This window comes from Aegilops tauschii, chromosome 7, assembly GCF_002575655.3.
Source record: "Aegilops tauschii subsp. strangulata cultivar AL8/78 chromosome 7, Aet v6.0, whole genome shotgun sequence".
NCBI lineage: Eukaryota > Viridiplantae > Streptophyta > Magnoliopsida > Poales > Poaceae > Aegilops > Aegilops tauschii.
In genome coordinates, this window is record NC_053041.3 from 33,013,626 (window position 1) to 33,031,706 (window position 18,081).

The following is an 18,081-nucleotide window of genomic DNA, read 5'->3' on the forward strand; positions in this document are numbered from 1 at the left end:
ACAAATTATAATGTTGGGGTATCAAAACAATCAGACTCCGTTGTTATGGGAAATCATACGGAGCCTGAAGAAATTAATGAAATATCCATAAATTATATTGATTCAGGAGAAACATACAATAGAAGCACTACAGTTGTCGACACAGATTTCTCCTCGAAAATTGCTGAAACCCTTCAACTGGATCCAGAGCCAAAATCTATGAAAGAGTGCCTCAAGCGCTCGGATTGGCCTAAATGGAAGGAAGCAATTGAGGCAGAATTACACTCGCTTAATAAAAGAGAGGTATTTAGTAAAAGCATACCTACTCCTCATAAAGTTTTTCCTGTGGGACCAAAATGGGTTTTTGTTCGAAAAAGGAATGAAAAAAATGAGGTGGTGAGATATAAAGTGAGACTAGTAGCTCAAGGGTTTACGCAGAGACCCGGTATCGACTACGACGATACATATTCTCCTGTAATGAATGGAATTACATTTTGATACTTAATATCTTTGGCAGTACAAATGAATCTACCAATGCAGTTAATGGATGTAGTGACCGCTTATCTGTATGGGTCACTCGATGCGGAAATTTATATGAAAGTTCCTGATGGACTTAAAATTCCGAATCCAAATATAAATCGCAACATGTATTGAGTAAAACTACAAAAGTCACTCTATGGCTTGAAGCAGTCGGGTAAAATGTGGTATAACCGACTCAGTGAGTTCCTTCTCAGTAAAGGGTACTGTAATAACAATGATTGCCCATGCGTATTTATAAATAAATCCTCAAAGGGATTTTGCATCATCTCAGTATATGTTGATGATCTCAACATAATTGGTAACGCATCAGATATAACTGTAGCACGCAATCATTTAATGACGGAGTTTGAGATGAAAGATTTGGGAAGAACCAAATTCTGCTTAGGTATACAACTTGAGCATTTTCCCTCAGGAATACTCGTTTATCAACCCGCTTACATTCAGAAAATTTTGGAAAAATTCAACATGGATAAATCATATCCATCCAAAACACCTATGGTCGTCAGATCCCTTGATATGAACAAGGATCCTTTTAGACCAAGGGATGATAACGAGGAGGTATTGGGACCTGAGTTTCCATACCTCAGTGCCATAGGAGCACTAATGTACCTTGCAAATTGTACTAGACCAGACATTGCCTTTGCGGTAAATTTACTGGCTCGACATAGTGCAGCTCCAACAAAACGCCATTGGACAGGAGTAAAGAATATCTTCAGATATTTACAAGGTACTAAAGATCTTGGTTTATTCTATCGGAAAAATCAAGACATGACCCTGAGTGGTTATTGTGACACTGGATATCTTTCTGATCCCCATAATGCCAGGTCACAAACAGGGTTTGTATTTTTATATGGTGGAACCGCTATTTCATGGAATTCAACAAAACAGACTTTAGTAGCTACCTCCACTAATCACTCTAAAATAATTGCATTATTCGAAGCCTCACGAGAATGTGTATGGCTCCGCAGAGTAATAAATCATATTCAGACATCATGTGGTATTGGTTCATTACAATCACCAAGCATTATCTACGAAGATAATGCTGCATGTGTTGCTCAAATGCATATGGGATATATTAAAAGTAATATCACAAAACATATCTCTCCAAAACTATTTTTTCCTCATGAATTACAGAAAGATGGAGAGATTGATATTTTGCAAATAAAATCTTGTGACAATCTTGCGGATTTGTTCACTAAGTCTTTACCAGGAGCAGCATTTCAAAAATGCATTCATGGCATTGGTATGAGACGACTACGAAATTTGCAATGTTCAGGGGGAGAAATTTCCTAGAACTAAACTTATGAGCTTTCCAACGGATTTCTCATGTGGTTTTAATAAGTGATTAAATATACTAACGATATATCAAATTTCTATAGTTTCTATTATATTTCCTACAGGGACATAAATAGTACAAGATTAAAGATTCTCAAAATTACAAGATCAAGGACTATCAAGAAGACGCGAGGCTTTTGATACTCAAGATATATGTAGATCCTCGAGACACTGAAGATTAAAACAGCGATGTCCAAGGGGGAGTGTTAGGAATCTAATAGTATTAGTATTTGGCTAATTAGGTGATTAGCAGATTCCTTAGAATATTCTAACCGGTGGTTAGAATCCTGGCGTTGTCCAGACGCAGTAGATAGCGAACCATCGTCATGTCTTTTCAAACCGGCGTCGTGTCTTTCCGAAACGACGCGAACCTTGTAACCGGCATGTAAACACGACGGCTCACGACATATAAGTACCTGCAGTCACTATCAATGAAATCAATCCTTTCACTTCAATCTTTCTTGTTTCTCTTCAGAACCAACCCACCAGAGTTTAAGTCCTAGACTTGGCATTACTGGTCGCACTTTTCTGGATTTTGATGATGTGCATGCTCAGTCTCTCGAAGATGCTCATAGGGATAGAAAATGTGTGTGTGTGTTCATAGGTGTGTATATGCATAATCAGACATACAAATATATAAATATAAGAGATGCCCCACATAGGGCTGCACAATTTCTAGATCAGACACGATTGGGATTTTGCACTGTAGACAAAACTACCACAATCCCCGCAAAAAAAACTACCACAATGACAGGTGGTCACTAATACAACGTTCGTGTGTGCGCGTGTGTTTTAGTCAGCGTCAACGACCAAGTTCGTGTTTACTCTTTCACAAGACTTGGCACGACGCCACGTAGGATGCTGACGGTTCTGGGCCCACGCAGCTGAAAGTTGGTGAGGGGTTTCTTGTCTTGTCCAGCCAGCTGAGCTCTTGCGTAACAAATGGTTGCAAAAGTCGTCCAGATCACACTTGACTGAGTACGTGGTGACCATTGCCATTGACAGGTACAAGTAAGCTTGATCATGCCTCATCTCCGGGGCCATGCCCCAGCAGCCGCGATGGCCATTGCCATCGCCGTCCACCACCTCCTCCTCGCGCTGGCGCTGTTCCCGCTCACGGCAGCGCAGCAGGAGTACCAGGCCAATGGTCAGTCCGACTGCTACGTCAACAACGGTAGCTCCGTGCTCGGCTACACCTGCACCAACACCTCCAGCTCCCCGCCGGCATGCGCCACCTACGTCGCCTTCCGCTCCGACCTGCCCAGCTTCGGCTCCCCCATCACCGTCGCCTACCTCCTCAACGCCAGCGCGCCTGCCGTCGCCGCGGCCAACAACGTGCCCGTCGCCTCCCTGGTCCGGAACAACACCCTGCTCCTCGTCCCCGTCCCCTGCGCCTGCACGGCCGCCGGCCGCTACCAGCACGACACCGCCTACGCCGTCCAGTACGCCCACGAGACCTACTTCTCCATCGCCAACTACACGTACCAGGGGCTCTCCACCTGCCAGGCGCTCATGGCGCAGAACCCCGCGCGCGACAGCGACATCTACCCCGGCGTGGCGCTCACCGTGCCGCTCCGCTGCGCGTGCCCGTCCGTCGCGCAGGCCGCGGCTGGGGTCAGGTACCTCGTCACCTACGTCCTCGACTGGGACGACTACGCGCTCACCGTCGCTCAACGCTTCGGCGCGGACTACCAGGCCCTGCTTCGTGCCAACAGCATCGACGAGGACACCACCGTGTACCCGTTCACCACCATGCTCGTTCCGCTAAAGGACCCGCCCACGTCTCAAATGGCGGTAGTCTTGCCGCCACCCGCACCGGCATCTGATTTGGTCCCGACGGCCAGTTCCAGTGAATCCAGCCGGTGGTGGGTCAACGTCGGCGCTGGTGCTGGATGCAGCGCTCTTGCTTTGGGTGTCGTGCTCGCTCTCTTCTTGCTATGGCGTCAGTGCTGGCGGCACAGCGACCGAAACACGAAGACCACCCCATGGCAGGCTCCGGCGAAGGGAGCCTTGATGTGGCCGACGGTGGAGGCAGTGGACGTGCGCGAGGCGGTGTGGTCGCTGACCGTGCACGACTACGGGGATCTAGAGAGGGCTACGTCAGGCTTCTCGGAGGAGCATCGTATCGGGTACTCGTCCGTCTACCGCGCGGTGATCAACGGCGGCACCGCGGCCGTGAAGCGCGTGCCCGGCGACGACATGGGCGCTGAGGCTGAGGTGAGCGTCCTGGGGCGCCTCAACCACTCGAGCCTCATCCGGCTGTCCGGCCTCTGCATGCACGGCGGCAACACGTACATGGTGTTCGAGTTCGCGGAGAACGGCGCCCTCAGAGACTGGCTCCACATCCATGCCGGCGGCGAGGTGCTCGGGTGGAGCCACCGCGTGCAGGTGGCGCTGGACGTGGCAGCCGGGCTCAACTACCTGCACAACTACACCGACCCTCCCTACGTGCACAGGAATCTCAAGAGCAGCAACATCCTCCTCGACGCGTGCTTCCGCGCCAAGCTCTCAAACTTCGGCCTCGCGCGCGCGATCACCATCGACGACGACGCCGAGGACGGCGGCCTGTGGATGACCCGGCACATGGTGGGCACGCAGGGTTATCTAGCGCCTGAGTACGTGGAGCACGGGCTGATCGGCCCCCAGCTCGACGTGTTCGCGTTCGGCGTCGTCCTGCTTCAGCTCTTGTCAGGAAAGGAGGCGGCGGTGGCACCACCAGACAACGACGGGAAGGTTGTGCTGCTTTGGGAGGAGGCGGAAGGGCTGGGCCGGCTGGGCGAGGGCGACGGCGCCAAGGACGACCTGATCGACAGGGTGACGGCGTTCATCGACGGCCGGCTGCACGGGCAGTACCCGTTTGACGTGGCTGCCGCCATGCTCGCGTCGGCGTTGAGGTGCGTGGCTCGGGAGCCCCGGGCGCGGCCGCCCATGGCCAAGGTGCTCCTTTCGCTGTCGGGGATGTACAGTACAATTGGACCCTGAGGCCACCGGACCTCGCCACCCACTGTCCTGCTCCGGAACAATAAGTCCACATTAGTAGCACATTTTACAGAGCAGGTCACCGTCGGCGTACGCATCATATAGACTTGTGTTGCTAGCACCATCATCAATCAATCAAATAAAACAAACATCCACATGTATGTCTAAAACTCGGTCTCAAACGAGAGACGTCAGTGTAGTTGTTTTGCTACGTACTAGCTAGCGGCACCTCGATGCGTTGCCGCTAGTAGCAAAACCAACGCGTTTTGCAAAACTGGTCGTTGGGTGAGGGGGTGGTTTCAGCTTGGCTGATGCTGTTGCACCACCCCCCTGCCTGTCTTTTGGTTTACTTTTTAGTCGGTGTCCTGTAGTTTCAGAACGTGTTGGTTTTCGTTAATGAAAATCGGAGGGGTGCGAGCCCTTCTTTTATTCAAAAAAAAGCGGCACCTCAATGCTGCAATCGGCCATGAAAAATGTTGCGACAGTTTTGCATGCAATGATAACTGATGCTGCAACTGGTGTGAGTAAATCCGTCCATCAATAAAAAAAGAAATGCCTAACAGAATATCACCCGGCATGGGAGGACTAAATGTGGCCGTATGCATCTCTCCGATGCAGAGGCCGGGGGATGACCTCCTTTTCAAAAAAAAATGGGAGGACTAAATTGAATCCATCCATCATGCATAGATGATTTATTTTATTGTTTTGGCTGCGACATCATGCGTGTTGGTCCGAGTCGTCATGGTGTAGTCACCGGCCAACATCATTTGCATGCTTGAACCTTGAACTTTGGATGATGCTTGATGTTTGTGTTGTTTGCTTTATAATATAAACTGGGAGAACCCTTTTTCGTGTATTATGATTTCTATTTTCCATCCTTTACTTGTAATTGTATACATGGTCGTTTTGGAGTAACTTACAAATGGTTACATGGTTTTTTTTTTTTGGTCTCATGTGCAGTTATGAGGTTTAACCATAACGAATGACGAGCTATGCCAAATAAGAAGACCATCTGCCACTATAACTGTCATAGTTAGGATAGCAGTACAAAGTGCAATAGCTAGCGGTCGTAGCTAGGACAGCGGCAGAAAGAGCAATAGCTAGCAATTTAAATCGTTGGTCTCGACACAGAAGTGCGTTAAGACATGGGATCAGTGCTGCTCAGTTAGCAAGGCGTGCTAAAGGTGATCTATTCTGCTCAGTTATCAGTGTTGCTGATATCTTAGTATGCGAGAGCTCTACCACGTCTCTGAAAAAAAAACACCTATGTAAATTACATGATCACCTTCAAATATTTATAAGATTGACACCATATTAAATTGGTCTGAAACTTGCATGTAAATTTCAATCTTGTTTTAATATTTGCAAGGTTGCAAGAGATAGATTTTACAAGGCTCAGTAAACAAACATAGTCCGTTTTTTCTCACCCGAACAGCCACCGACACACTAAGCCAAAACAAAGGTATAAACATGCAACAACAGCTAGGAATGACTGAGACGTGCATTCTGATAGCAGAAGTGGCTGAATATGTGAGAGGAGCTAAGGCTGCCGGGTTGCAATGTCCTAAATATGTAAATTATAAAAGCAATAGATGTGGATCATGAGAGTGATTGCTCAATCTCTTTGTCCGGCAGCCAGAGCTCTGTCCAACTCGCCAACTTCTTTCTACTAATTCTTTACCAAACACTAAATTGCGGTTGGATTGCATGATCCCGACGTTTCCTAATCCTACAATCTACTAAAATGATTTGACCAGAGCAAGTGCCTAACTGTGGTGGGACAATCGTATAAGTACACTCTCAACTGGAAATAACGTGAGAACTAGTGAATATATAGAACGTGTGATGATACCACGAGGCTTTATTTTCTCCTCCAACAACTCAAGAGTGCAGTCATAAGTTGATCTGGCCTCTCACCAACTAAATCCGCTCTTGCAAAACTGTTCAGATCAAGAAGTAAATGTGAACATTGGAGGACAAGTACACAAATATTTCAAGCTTTCAAAGGCCATTATTTCCCCTCATTCCAATCTTCTCAAAAGCTATTTCAGTGGTCTTCTATTTATCGTAGTCCATGACCTTTGAAAGCTCCTATGACGAACTTCCATCTTCGCAATGTCATGTGTTAATTTTCTATTGACACTTACTTTAGAAACACGGTATTGCACACATTACCAAAACGGGGGCACACTCTAATTTGTGAGACAAACAACCAAATACGAGCATGATGAAGCTTCTTGTTCACGTATCAGATACCACTGAAGCAACAAACCATGCTATCTTCACTAGGTAACATAAACATGACAAGTGACGCACATGCAATTTCCTACAAGGAGTGCTAGGACTTATGTGATGTTGTGGAGCGCTCGCTTTCACTTCATTTCTCTCTCGTGCCACCTTTTATGAGGTCAGAAAGATCTTTGCGCGTGGATTTGGCTTCCGACACTCAGTTTTACATACAAAAATACGAGATATACACAGAAAATCAAAACCAATTGCACATTTCAAAGAAGTTGTATATAGCACTGGCAATCAGCGTTTACATGATGATGAGCACAAACTCTTGAACATAAAGGTACATCAGGACACAACACTTAAAAATAATTAAATATTCTTATAAGAAAACCACAGTAAATCCTAAATACCCAACGGTCAGGTGAAAACATTTTGACCGAAGAATTTCCATTTGATGCATCTTCAAGTAGTCATGGGTGCTAATAGTTTGTATCAGCAGTTCCATTTATAAGCCTAGTTCCTTGTATATGTGGCCCAAACAAATATGAATGTGATGGGCCAAAATTCCATCAGGAGGTTGCAAATGATTCTCGTTGCCAATATTGCCAACGTGCGAATTAGCCCAATTCGTGTACATAATGGTCGTGTCAGAAGAGCCCAGTTTAGCCAAAATTCAATTTTGTTGCATAGAACAACAAGGGTGCTAATGACACAGATAGTGACGGCAGACTTATGAGCAACTGGCGCGAGCACCATGTACAATCCTAGTGTAAAAGCTGCGGTGAAACATGTGACCGATGTTGCTCCAAAATGCAAGGCTACGAGTAAGTAAATTCTGCGACTGCGTGAGTAGTATCCAGAATATATGAGACCTACTATAGACATCGCAGACAAGATGAAAGAGGGTGTGCTGGCTATTATAAATGCATCAAAAGCATAACTTCCAGAAAGTGTAGGCGTGCCTCCATTGGTATGCTCATCGGCTCTGTAACCTCCAGGAAGGGCAAAAATAGCACCGAACGTCATAGTTGCAATTAGAACTACAGCAATACACAATGTTTGTGTTGAATCTTTCACCTTTGCTAATTCTTCTTTTTCATAATGTTTTAACTGGTCATTGTAGTTTCTTCAAAGTGATCCCGGCGACAGCCACCACTCCTAGCACTAACGACTTTAAGTGCAAAGTGTATCCTGGCTTCACTGTTATGCAAAAAGAAAGAGAAATAGGTGAAGCCAAACCACACAAATCTCCATTGCTTTCTTTCGCATAAAGGGCAGTGCTTACAAATAAACTGATAGAGTACATTACCTGATCATCAAAAAACCCTGAGGGGATCTTATACTGCGACGTATCTAGAGCAGTTTGCCGTTTCTAATTTGATAAGTTTAAACATATTTGCCGATTACCTAACAAAGCACAAAACATTGGAAGACTCCCTGTCTGGATAGCTAGGTGTAGTGCAGTGTTTCCATCATTATCCTGCATATTCAAAATCCATGAGAGCGATCGATTTCTGCAAACAAAACTGACTATCCCGACTTTCTTTTTCTCAGCAGCTACATGAAGGAATGTCCTTCCCATACTGTCACGCAAACCGGCGCTCGTTGGGGACTTGTTAATAAACATGATGACTGTCCCTCTTTCACCAACAGAGGCAGCGACATGTATTGGAAATAATCCATTGTGGTCCGATTGATACAATACAGCTGAGTTCGCTTCCAATACTTGGCAACATACACTTCCTCGGAGACTTTGCCCTACCATAGTTGGGGTGCCGCAGCAAACCACCACCCCCCCCCCCCCCCCCCCCCCGAGCAGTCTTCAAGTTCACAGCTTGCATTACGGGCATTCCAGAATGGTACACTAGTAGAAAAAGGGCCATTTGTCCCTGTTGGTAAGGGCCTTCTGTCCCGGTTTTGGAGCCGGGACTAAAAGGTCGTTACTAATGCCCTTGGCCTGTAGTCCCGGTTCTTACACGAACCGGGACAGATGGGCCTCCACGTGGCCGCTGCGGCCAGCCCAGGCAGGGGGGCCTTTGGTCCCGGTTGGTGGCACAAACCGGGACCAATAGGCGTCCACGCGTCAGCAGCTGGCAGGAGCTGAGGTTTTTTTTTTGAAAGGGGGTGGTTTAGGGGTTTTGGGGGATTAATTTAGGTGTTTCATATATTGTGTTATCTAGCTAATTAATAGAGAGAAGTGTCCTCTCTTATCTCCGTGCTTGGTCGATGTACGCTACGTATTATACGTATAGAGAGGACTCGACACGCTGGCTAGTAAGAAAATGAAGGAAACAGAAAATCGTCATGAACATATGCATACAGAGAGAAGTGATATCGACCACCTCTCCTTCTCCGAGAGATTGGTCAAACAACAAGTTCTCGTATATGTATCCGACACTACTGGCTACATATATACAATATAATTATCTCTTACAATATAATCTCCTAATTATATATGATCTCAAGGTCCACATGGTTCTCCGTCTTTAGCGATCACGTGGTCAAGGAAGAATGCCGCCAATTCCTCTTGAATTGCTCGCATACGATCTGGTGGTAGGAGTTCATCCCGCATCCGAAAGATCTAATTTGAAGAAGGGGGTCAATACATATATATATGAATAAATGAAACTCAACACAAATGATGGTAATAAAATAAAATTGTGAATATTATTGCTTACGCACTTCATATTGTTCGTCAGAGTAGCCCCGCCCACAGATCGTGTGGCGGATGGACTCGCAAACGTAGTATCCACAGTAATTATTCCCGGCTTCCTGCCACAACCACTTTACAAGAAATAGAGGTCAATCAAACTGATAAGCAAGCATGCTATAAATGGTATTGATGAAACTAGCGCTTGAATCACTAGGAGATGCGCGGAACATGCTAGTAGTACTTACTTTCGGGTGTCTAAATTGCAGCTTCTTCGGCAGTCCCGGAGCTTTTTTGGTGAATTTTGTCCAAACCCTGCCAGACAAAGAAAACAATTACTTGATATCAGGAAATGAACAAAGTTGCTGATATGGTGCGATAATGATCGATTTAACTTACTTCTCGAGCATTTCAGTCATGTCCGCATACTCCTTAGGATCTTTTCGTCTCGAGTCTAAGACGGTTACTAGTCCCCACTCAAGCTTAATCTCTAGGAGAATATAGTGGAAGCTGTGCACGCATGCATAACTCATCAATTACATTACTATAACATGGACTAATAAGGGAAACCAAATATGCACAAGATAGTAACACTCACTTGAAGTTGTAAGGAAAGAGTATTATATATTTGTTTTCATTTATTACCAACGATCGTAGCAAGTTGGCCTCGGTATCTTTGGCATGAAATTTAACCTCATTTGCATCTATGAGATTTGTGTTAATGAACCCAATATCACCGATTTGTCTTTTCTTCAATTCGGCGATCTTCAATCTGCATAATATAGTAAGGATAATTATAAATACATGCAATGAAAGAACTGACCTATATATAGAGACTTAATGACAGAAATAGTACTACTTACATACAGTAGCAAGTGACCGTTAATTTATCGAGGGCCATTTGATTGAAAAACTAGAAGAACTCCTCAAATGGAACATGCAAGAGATCAATTCCAACGAGGTCATGCTCCTCTTTAACGAAAAGCGTCAAAGTATTCGTCCCCCAGACTCTCTGCAGGTTTTCATGTACCAATCATGGAATCTTCGCATCATCGTTGTTAGAGATTTTTCATCTTTGACGAGAGGCTTCCCGTACTCGTATCTGTGTTCGTCCACCTCAAAGAAATCATAATGTACATCGTCGAACAGGTAATCTCCAAAATTGCTATAACCGGGCACCATCCTTGGATCATTAGCGACGATGTCGCTAGACACCTTGAGCGGGGGGCACGATTGGTCCGCTTGTTCGCTAAGCTAGGCAATTTTTTTCCAGCTCGTCGTTCTGCTAACCTTTGATCACTGATAGTACTTCCCGACCGCTTCGCTTCGTTAAATGACTTTTCAATAATGCAGTCATAATTGGCTTTTGGCGGAGACTTTGGTGGTTTCTTCAGGGCATCCAGAGTGCGCTTCGCTTTCACCGGATCTATCTTCTCCTCTGGAGGTGGATGTTTCTTTGCTTTCACCCCTTCAAAGAATTTCGTCACTTGGGTTTGACAGATCTCCGTGTTTTCCTCCACGGTCCTCTTGTATGGTAACTTCTCTGGAGTCTTCAGAGAAGGACCGAATCTGTATTGCCTCCCGCCTCTGGCTGTACTGCTAGAAGCCGGAGCAGACGGAGCGGCTGCGGCTGTCTTCTTTCGTGCTTGCTTATGAGGAGGAGGAGAAGGAGTACGACGCGCCAGAGCAGCCGGGGCGGCGGCGGGTCTCTTCCGCCCTTGCTGGCGAGGCGGAGAAGGAGGAGGCTGGCTGCTCGGGCGCGCCGGCGCAGGCGGAGAAGGAGGCGGAGTGCCGCCACGCGCCGGAGAAAAAGGCTGAGTGCCCTGACTCGCCGGAGGAGGAGGAGGAGGCGGAGGCGTCCAGTTCGGCAGGTTGATGAGCTCCTTCCGCCATAGGCATGGAGTCTTCAGAGAAGAACCCAGCCGAGTCTCCCCTTCACCCGTAGGGTGGTCAAGCTGGAGGTCCTCAAATCCGTCTGTTATTTGATCCACCATCACCCTAGCATATCCTTCTGGAATCGGCCGGCAGTGGTAGGTTGCACCAGGTTCAGTGGGTAAAACAGAACCAACAGCCGCCTTGACTTTGAAGTTCTGCCATTGCGTCATAAGATGGCAATGTTGAGACTCCGTGATAGCATCCACGGGGTAGCTAGCAGGAGCCGTGAAGACAGGCTCCTGCTGAAGTAGCTCGGTGGAAGCCACGCTGCTTCTCCGCTGAGATGGCGGGGTAGCTTCGGGGGAAACTTTGGCAGGTCGTTTCCTGCGATTTGCTTCTCGTTCCTCTATCGCTAGTACCCTTGCGTGCAGCGCCTGCAGTTGGGTATGCTCCTGTTACTTCCTCCTGTCCTGGCATTTGTAACTGCCTGCGTCCAGAAACCCAGCCTTCCACGGAACGGAGCCTGGCGTGCCTCGTGTCCGTCCAGGGTGCTCAGGATTCCCGAGGGCCATTGTGAGCTCGTCGTTCTCTCTATCTGGAATGAACGTCCCTTTCTGGGCTGCATCGATATACTCCTGAAGCCTCGTGACTGGTATTCTCATGTGCTCGTCCGTCCAAACGCACTTCCCTGATACAGGATCCAAGGTTCTGCCAGCCCCGAAGAACCAAGTCCGGCAACGGTCTGGCCACCTTAATGTCTCTGGTTCGACCCCTTTATCAAGCAGGTCATTCTCAGCCTTGGCCCACAACGGCCGGGCTTTGAGGTAGCCACCTGACCCCGTGCGATGGTGAAGCTTCTTCTTGGCAGCATTCTTCTTGTTTGTCACTGACATCTTCTTACTCTTGTCCGATGTCTTGTGGGCCACAAATGCGGGCCAGTGATCTCTGATCTTCTCATACCAGCCGATGAATTCTGGTGTCTCTTCTTTGTCGACAAATCTTTTCAACTCATTCTTCCACCTCCTGAATAGTTATGCCATCTTCTTAAGAGCATGAGACTTGATCAATTGCTCTTTAACTGGCTTCTCCGGATCCTCCTCTGGCGGTAGGGTGAAATTTGCCTTCAGCGCGGTCCAAAGATCTTCTTTCTGCATATCGGAGACATAAGACACCTCAGGGTCTTCTTTAGCCGGCTTTAACCATTGGTGGATGCTGATCGGGATCTTGTCCCTAACAAGAACCCCGCACTGAGCAGCAAATGCTTCCTTTGTCCGGATCGGTTCAATCAGCATGCCATCACGCGCGATTTCTATGATCTCAAACCTTTCATCCGAGCGCAACTTTTTCTTCGGGCCTCGTCTCTTTACCGAAGTTGTGCTCAATCCGGAGGGCTAGAAAAAAGAAGAAAGACGAGAGTTCATTAATATATGTGTACATACCAAAAACAATTAATGCATCAATTAGCTAGCTATATTCAGCACATGCTTAATTAATATATATACCTGGCCGGACTCCGTTCGGTCACCGGAGCCGTCATCACGGTGTCCTTCTTGCACCGGCATTGGGTCACCGGAGCCAACATGATCATGTCCTTCCTCCTCCATTGTTCGATCACCGTAGTCTGCTTCTTCACCCTCTCCTTCCAGACCATCGGTGTCGTTGAGAAACGACAAGACGGCCTCACTTCCGTGTGCGATTATGTCCCCCAACATCGCTTCTTTTGCTTCGTCTCGGGGGTCCATAGTTTCTGCAAATTTTTACAACATGGCAATTATTATTCAAACATGACAGATGGATATATTAGTGGCAAAGGTAGAACTAGCTAGCTAATCACAATAAGGAATCATATTAATTAGTGGCCTCGACGCTGCTTCTCTAGGGTTTGGGGTGGCCTCGATCGGCAACGCTTCAAGGGTTTGGGGCGGTGCGGCGACGGCGTCGGAGGCAGGGCGGCGCAGTGACGGCGTCGATCGGAGACAGGGCGGCGCGGCGACGGCGTCGGAGGCAGGGGCGGTGCGGCAACGGCGTCGGAGGCAGGGGCGGTGCGGCGACGGCGTCGGAGGCAGGGGCGATGACGGCGACGGCGACGGCGACGAGGAGCAGCGCTGGGGCGTCGGGCACGAACTGACGGTGAAGTTGTAAAATTTTCACAAGTCCAGCTTATATAAACAGAGCATTGGTACCGGTTCGTGGCAGCAACCGGGACGAATGCTACCTTTAGTCCCGGTTGGTGCCACCAACCGTGACCAAAGGTCAGTTTTCGGCAGCCCAAAGGGCGGGAAGCGGCGGCCTTTGGTCACCGGTACCAATGCCCCCCCTTTAGTCCCGGTTGGTGCCACCAACCTGGACCAAAGGCCCTGTGCTGCTGCGCCCGCGTCGAAAGTTTAGTCCCACCTCGCTAGTTGAGAGGGGCGCGCAGTGGTTTATAAGCCCCACTGCCGCACCCATCTCGAGCTCCTCTCCATTGCAGGCTAACGGGCCTAATTGTCACTGCTATGCCTAATGGGCCTAGTGGGCCTTCTGCGGGCCTGAATCCTGGCCCATCGTTGGGTTTGTAGTCGTATTCAGGCCATGGTGGCCTAGTAGGTGGCATATTTTTTATTTTTTGCCTTTTTGTTTTATTTTTTTGCTTTATTTATTTTGTTTTGTTTCTACTTACAACAAAAAACTTATTTATTTTGTTTTGTTTTGTTTCTAATTACTTATTTATTTTACTTTATGATAATTTTTTTGCTATTAAAGTTTCTAACTAAAAAGTTCTTTATGAAAATTCTTTTTGCTTTTAATGATTTGAAAAAAAATACTTCAATAATTTTAGTTGCATCAATTTTATATAATTTTACTTTCAATAATACTAGAGGTTGCTTATAATGTTTTGAACAGAAAATAATTTGATGATTTTAGTTTCATAAATTTTATTAATGTTATTAAAGTTTATTATTTTTTGTTTCGACTTATATATTTTATTCAAGTTTATATTATTTTGTTTCTAGTTACTTATTTATTTTATTTGTTATTTTTAATGCACCATTTTTCATGCATTTACTGATTATTTTGAGCTATAAGACCCTGAAATTGAAAAGCATTTCAAATGAACTCTGAAAAGGTTGAAAGTTGGCATGGTATCATCATTTCATCCACATAGCATGTGCAAGAAAGTTGAGATGGTTACGGCAAAAACTGGATGCACTTCGTGTACAAAACGGACAATCTCTTTCGAAGTATCAGGGTTTCATACGTAAACTCGTCTGTTACAAAGGGATTTCATTTTTTAAAAATTATTTGAACTCCCGAGTTTTTCTGTGTTCAAAATGCACCATTCAAAGCCACATCATCAATTTTCAACCCTTTCTGACTTCATTTGTTATTTTTCATGCATTTACTGATTATTTTGAGCTATAAGACCCTGAAATTGAAAAGCATTTCAAATGAACTCTGAAAAGGTTGAAAGTTGGCATGGTATCATCATTTGACCCACATAGCATGTGCAAGAAAGTAGAGAGGGTTACGACAAAAACTGGATGCACTTCGTGTACAAAACGGATAATCTCTTTCGAAGTATCAGGGTTTCATACGGAAACTCGTCTGTTACAAAGAGATTTCATTTTTTTAACTTATTTGAACTCCAGAGTTTTTCTGTGTTCAAAATGCACCATTCAAAGCCACATCATCAATTTTCAACCCTTTCTGACTTCATTTATTATTTTTCATGTATTTACTGATTATTTTGAGCTATAAGACCCTGAAATTGAAAAGCATTTGAAATGAACTCTAAAAAGGTTGAAAGTTGGCATGGTATCATCATTTGACCCACATAGCATGTGCAAGAAAGTAGAGAGGGTTACGGCAAAAACTGGATGCACTTCTGTGTTCAAAATGCACCATTCAAAGCCACATCATCAATTTTCAACCCTTTCTGACTTCATTTGTTATTTTTCATGCATTTACTGATTATTTTGAGCTATAAGACCCTGAAATTGAAAAGCATTTGAAATGAACTCTGAAAAGGTTGAAAGTTGGCATGGTATCATCATTAGACCCACATAGCATGTGCAACAAAGTAGAGAGGGTTACGGCAAAAACTGGATGCACTTCTTGTACAAAATGGACAATCTCTTTCGAAGTATCAGGGTTTCATACGGAAACTCGTCTGTTACAAAGGGATTTCATTTTTTTTAACTTATTTGAATTCCAGAGTTTTTCTGTGTTCAAAATGCACCATTCAAAGCCACATCATCAATTTTCAACCCTTTCTGACTTCATTTGTTATTTTTCATGCATTTACTGATTATTTGGAGCTATAAGACCCTGAAATTGAAAAGCACTTCAAATGAACTCTAAAAAGGTTGAAAGTTGGCATGGTATCATCATTTGACCCACATAGCATGTGCAAGAGAGTAGAGAGGGTTACCGCAAAAACTGGATGCACTTCGTGTACAAAACGGACAATCCCTTTCGAAGTATCAGGGTTTCATACGTAAACTCGTCTGTTACAAAGGGATTTCATTTTTTAAAAATTATTTGAACTCCCGAGTTTTTCTGTGTTCAAAATGCACCATTCGAAGCCACATCATCAATTTTCAACCCTTTCTGACTTCATTTGTTATTTTTCATGCATTTACTGATTATTTTGAGCTATAAGACCCTGAAATTGAAAAGCATTTCAAATGAACTCTGAAAAGGTTGAAAGTTGGCATGGTATCATCATTTGACCCACATAGCATGTGCAAGAAAGTAGAGAGGGTTACGACAAAAACTGGATGCACTTCGTGTACAAAACGGATAATCTCTTTCGAAGTATCAGGGTTTCATACGGAAACTCGTCTGTTACATAGCGATTTCATTTTTTTAAATTATTTGAACTCCAGAGTTTTTCTGTGTTCAAAATGCACCATTCAAAGCCACATCATCAATTTTCAATCCTTTCTGACTTCATTTATTATTTTTCATGCATTTACTGATTATTTTGAGCTATAAGACCCTGAAATTGAAAAGCAGTTCAAATGAACTCTAAAAAGGTTGAAAGTTGGCATGGTATCATCATTTGACCCACATAGCATGTGCAAGAGAGTAGAGAGGGTTACGGCAAAAACTAGATGCACTTCGTGTACAAAACGGACAATCTCTTTCGAAGTATCAGGGTTTCATACGGAAACTCGTCTGTTACAAAGGGATTTCATTTTTTTTAACTTATTTGAATTCCAGAGTTTTTCTGTGTTCAAAATGCACCATTCAAAGCCACATCATCAATTTTCAACCCTTTCTGACTTCATTTGTTATTTTTCATGCATTTACTGATTATTTGGAGCTATAAGACCCTGAAATTGAAAAGCACTTCAAATGAACTCTAAAAAGGTTGAAAGTTGGCATGGTATCATCATTTGACCCACATAGCATGTGCAAGAGAGTAGAGAGGGTTACCGCAAAAACTGGATGCACTTCGTGTACAAAACGGACAATCTCTTTCAAAGTATCAGGGTTTCATACGGAAACTCGTCTGTTACAAAGGGATTTCATTTTTTTAACTTATTTGAACTCGAGAGTTTTTAGGTGTTCAAAATGCACCATTCAAAGCCACATCATCAATTTTCAACCCTTTCTGACTTCATTTGTTATTTTTCATGCATTTACTGATTATTTGGAGCTATAAGACCCTAAAATTGAAAAGCATTCAAATGAACTCTGATAAGATTGAAAGTTGGCATGGTATCATCATTTGACCCACATAGCATGTGCAAGAAAGTTGAGAGTGTTACGGCAAAAACTGGATGCACTTCGTGTACAAAACGGACAATCTCTTTCAAAGTATCAGGGTTTCATACGGAAACTCGTCTGTTATAAAGGGATTTCATTTTTTAACTTATTTGAACTCCAGAGTTTTTCTGTGTTCAAAATGCACCATTCAAAGCCACATCATCAATTTTCAACCCTTCCTGACTTCATTTGTTATTTTTCATGTATTTACTGATTATTTTGAGCTATAAGACCCTGAAATTGAAAAGCATTTGAAATGAACTCTAAAAAGGTTGAAAGTTGGCATGGTATCATCATTTGACCCACATAGCATGTGCAAGAAAGTAGAGAGGGTTACGGCAAAAACTGGATGCACTTCTGTGTTCAAAATGCACCATTCAAAGCCACATCATCAATTTTCAACCCTTTCTGACTTCATTTGTTATTTTTCATGCATTTACTGATTATTTTGAGCTATAAGACCCTGAAATTGAAAAGCATTTGAAATGAACTCTGAAAAGGTTGAAAGTTGGCATGGTATCATCATTAGACCCACATAGCATGTGCAACAAAGTAGAGAGGGTTACGGCAAAAACTGGATGCACTTCTTGTACAAAATGGACAATCTCTTTCGAAGTATCAGGGTTTCATACGAAAACTCGTCTGTTACAAAGGGATTTCATTTTTTAACTTATTTGAACTCCAGAGTTTTTCTGTGTTCAAAATGCACCATTCAAAGCCACATCATCAATTTT

The 18,081-nt window shown here is 44.6% G+C and overlaps 1 protein-coding gene across 1 annotated transcript; it reads left to right on the forward strand.

The window, feature by feature from the left end:
• Positions 1 to 2,900: 2,900 nt before the first annotated feature.
• On the forward strand, positions 2,901 to 5,359 carry LOC109770786 (protein LYK5-like). Its single transcript, XM_020329497.4, has one exon. It carries the CDS (start codon positions 2,914 to 2,916, stop codon positions 4,834 to 4,836), a length of 1,923 nt encoding a protein of 640 aa, XP_020185086.3. The 5' UTR covers positions 2,901 to 2,913; the 3' UTR covers positions 4,837 to 5,359.
• The last annotated feature ends 12,722 nt before the right edge of the window (positions 5,360 to 18,081 follow it).

Excerpts from the sequence above, each read along its gene's own strand:
- LOC109770786 (XM_020329497.4), top strand. The coding sequence starts at position 2,914 with ATGGCCATTGCCATCGCCGTCCACCACCTCCTCCTCGCGCTGGCGCTG.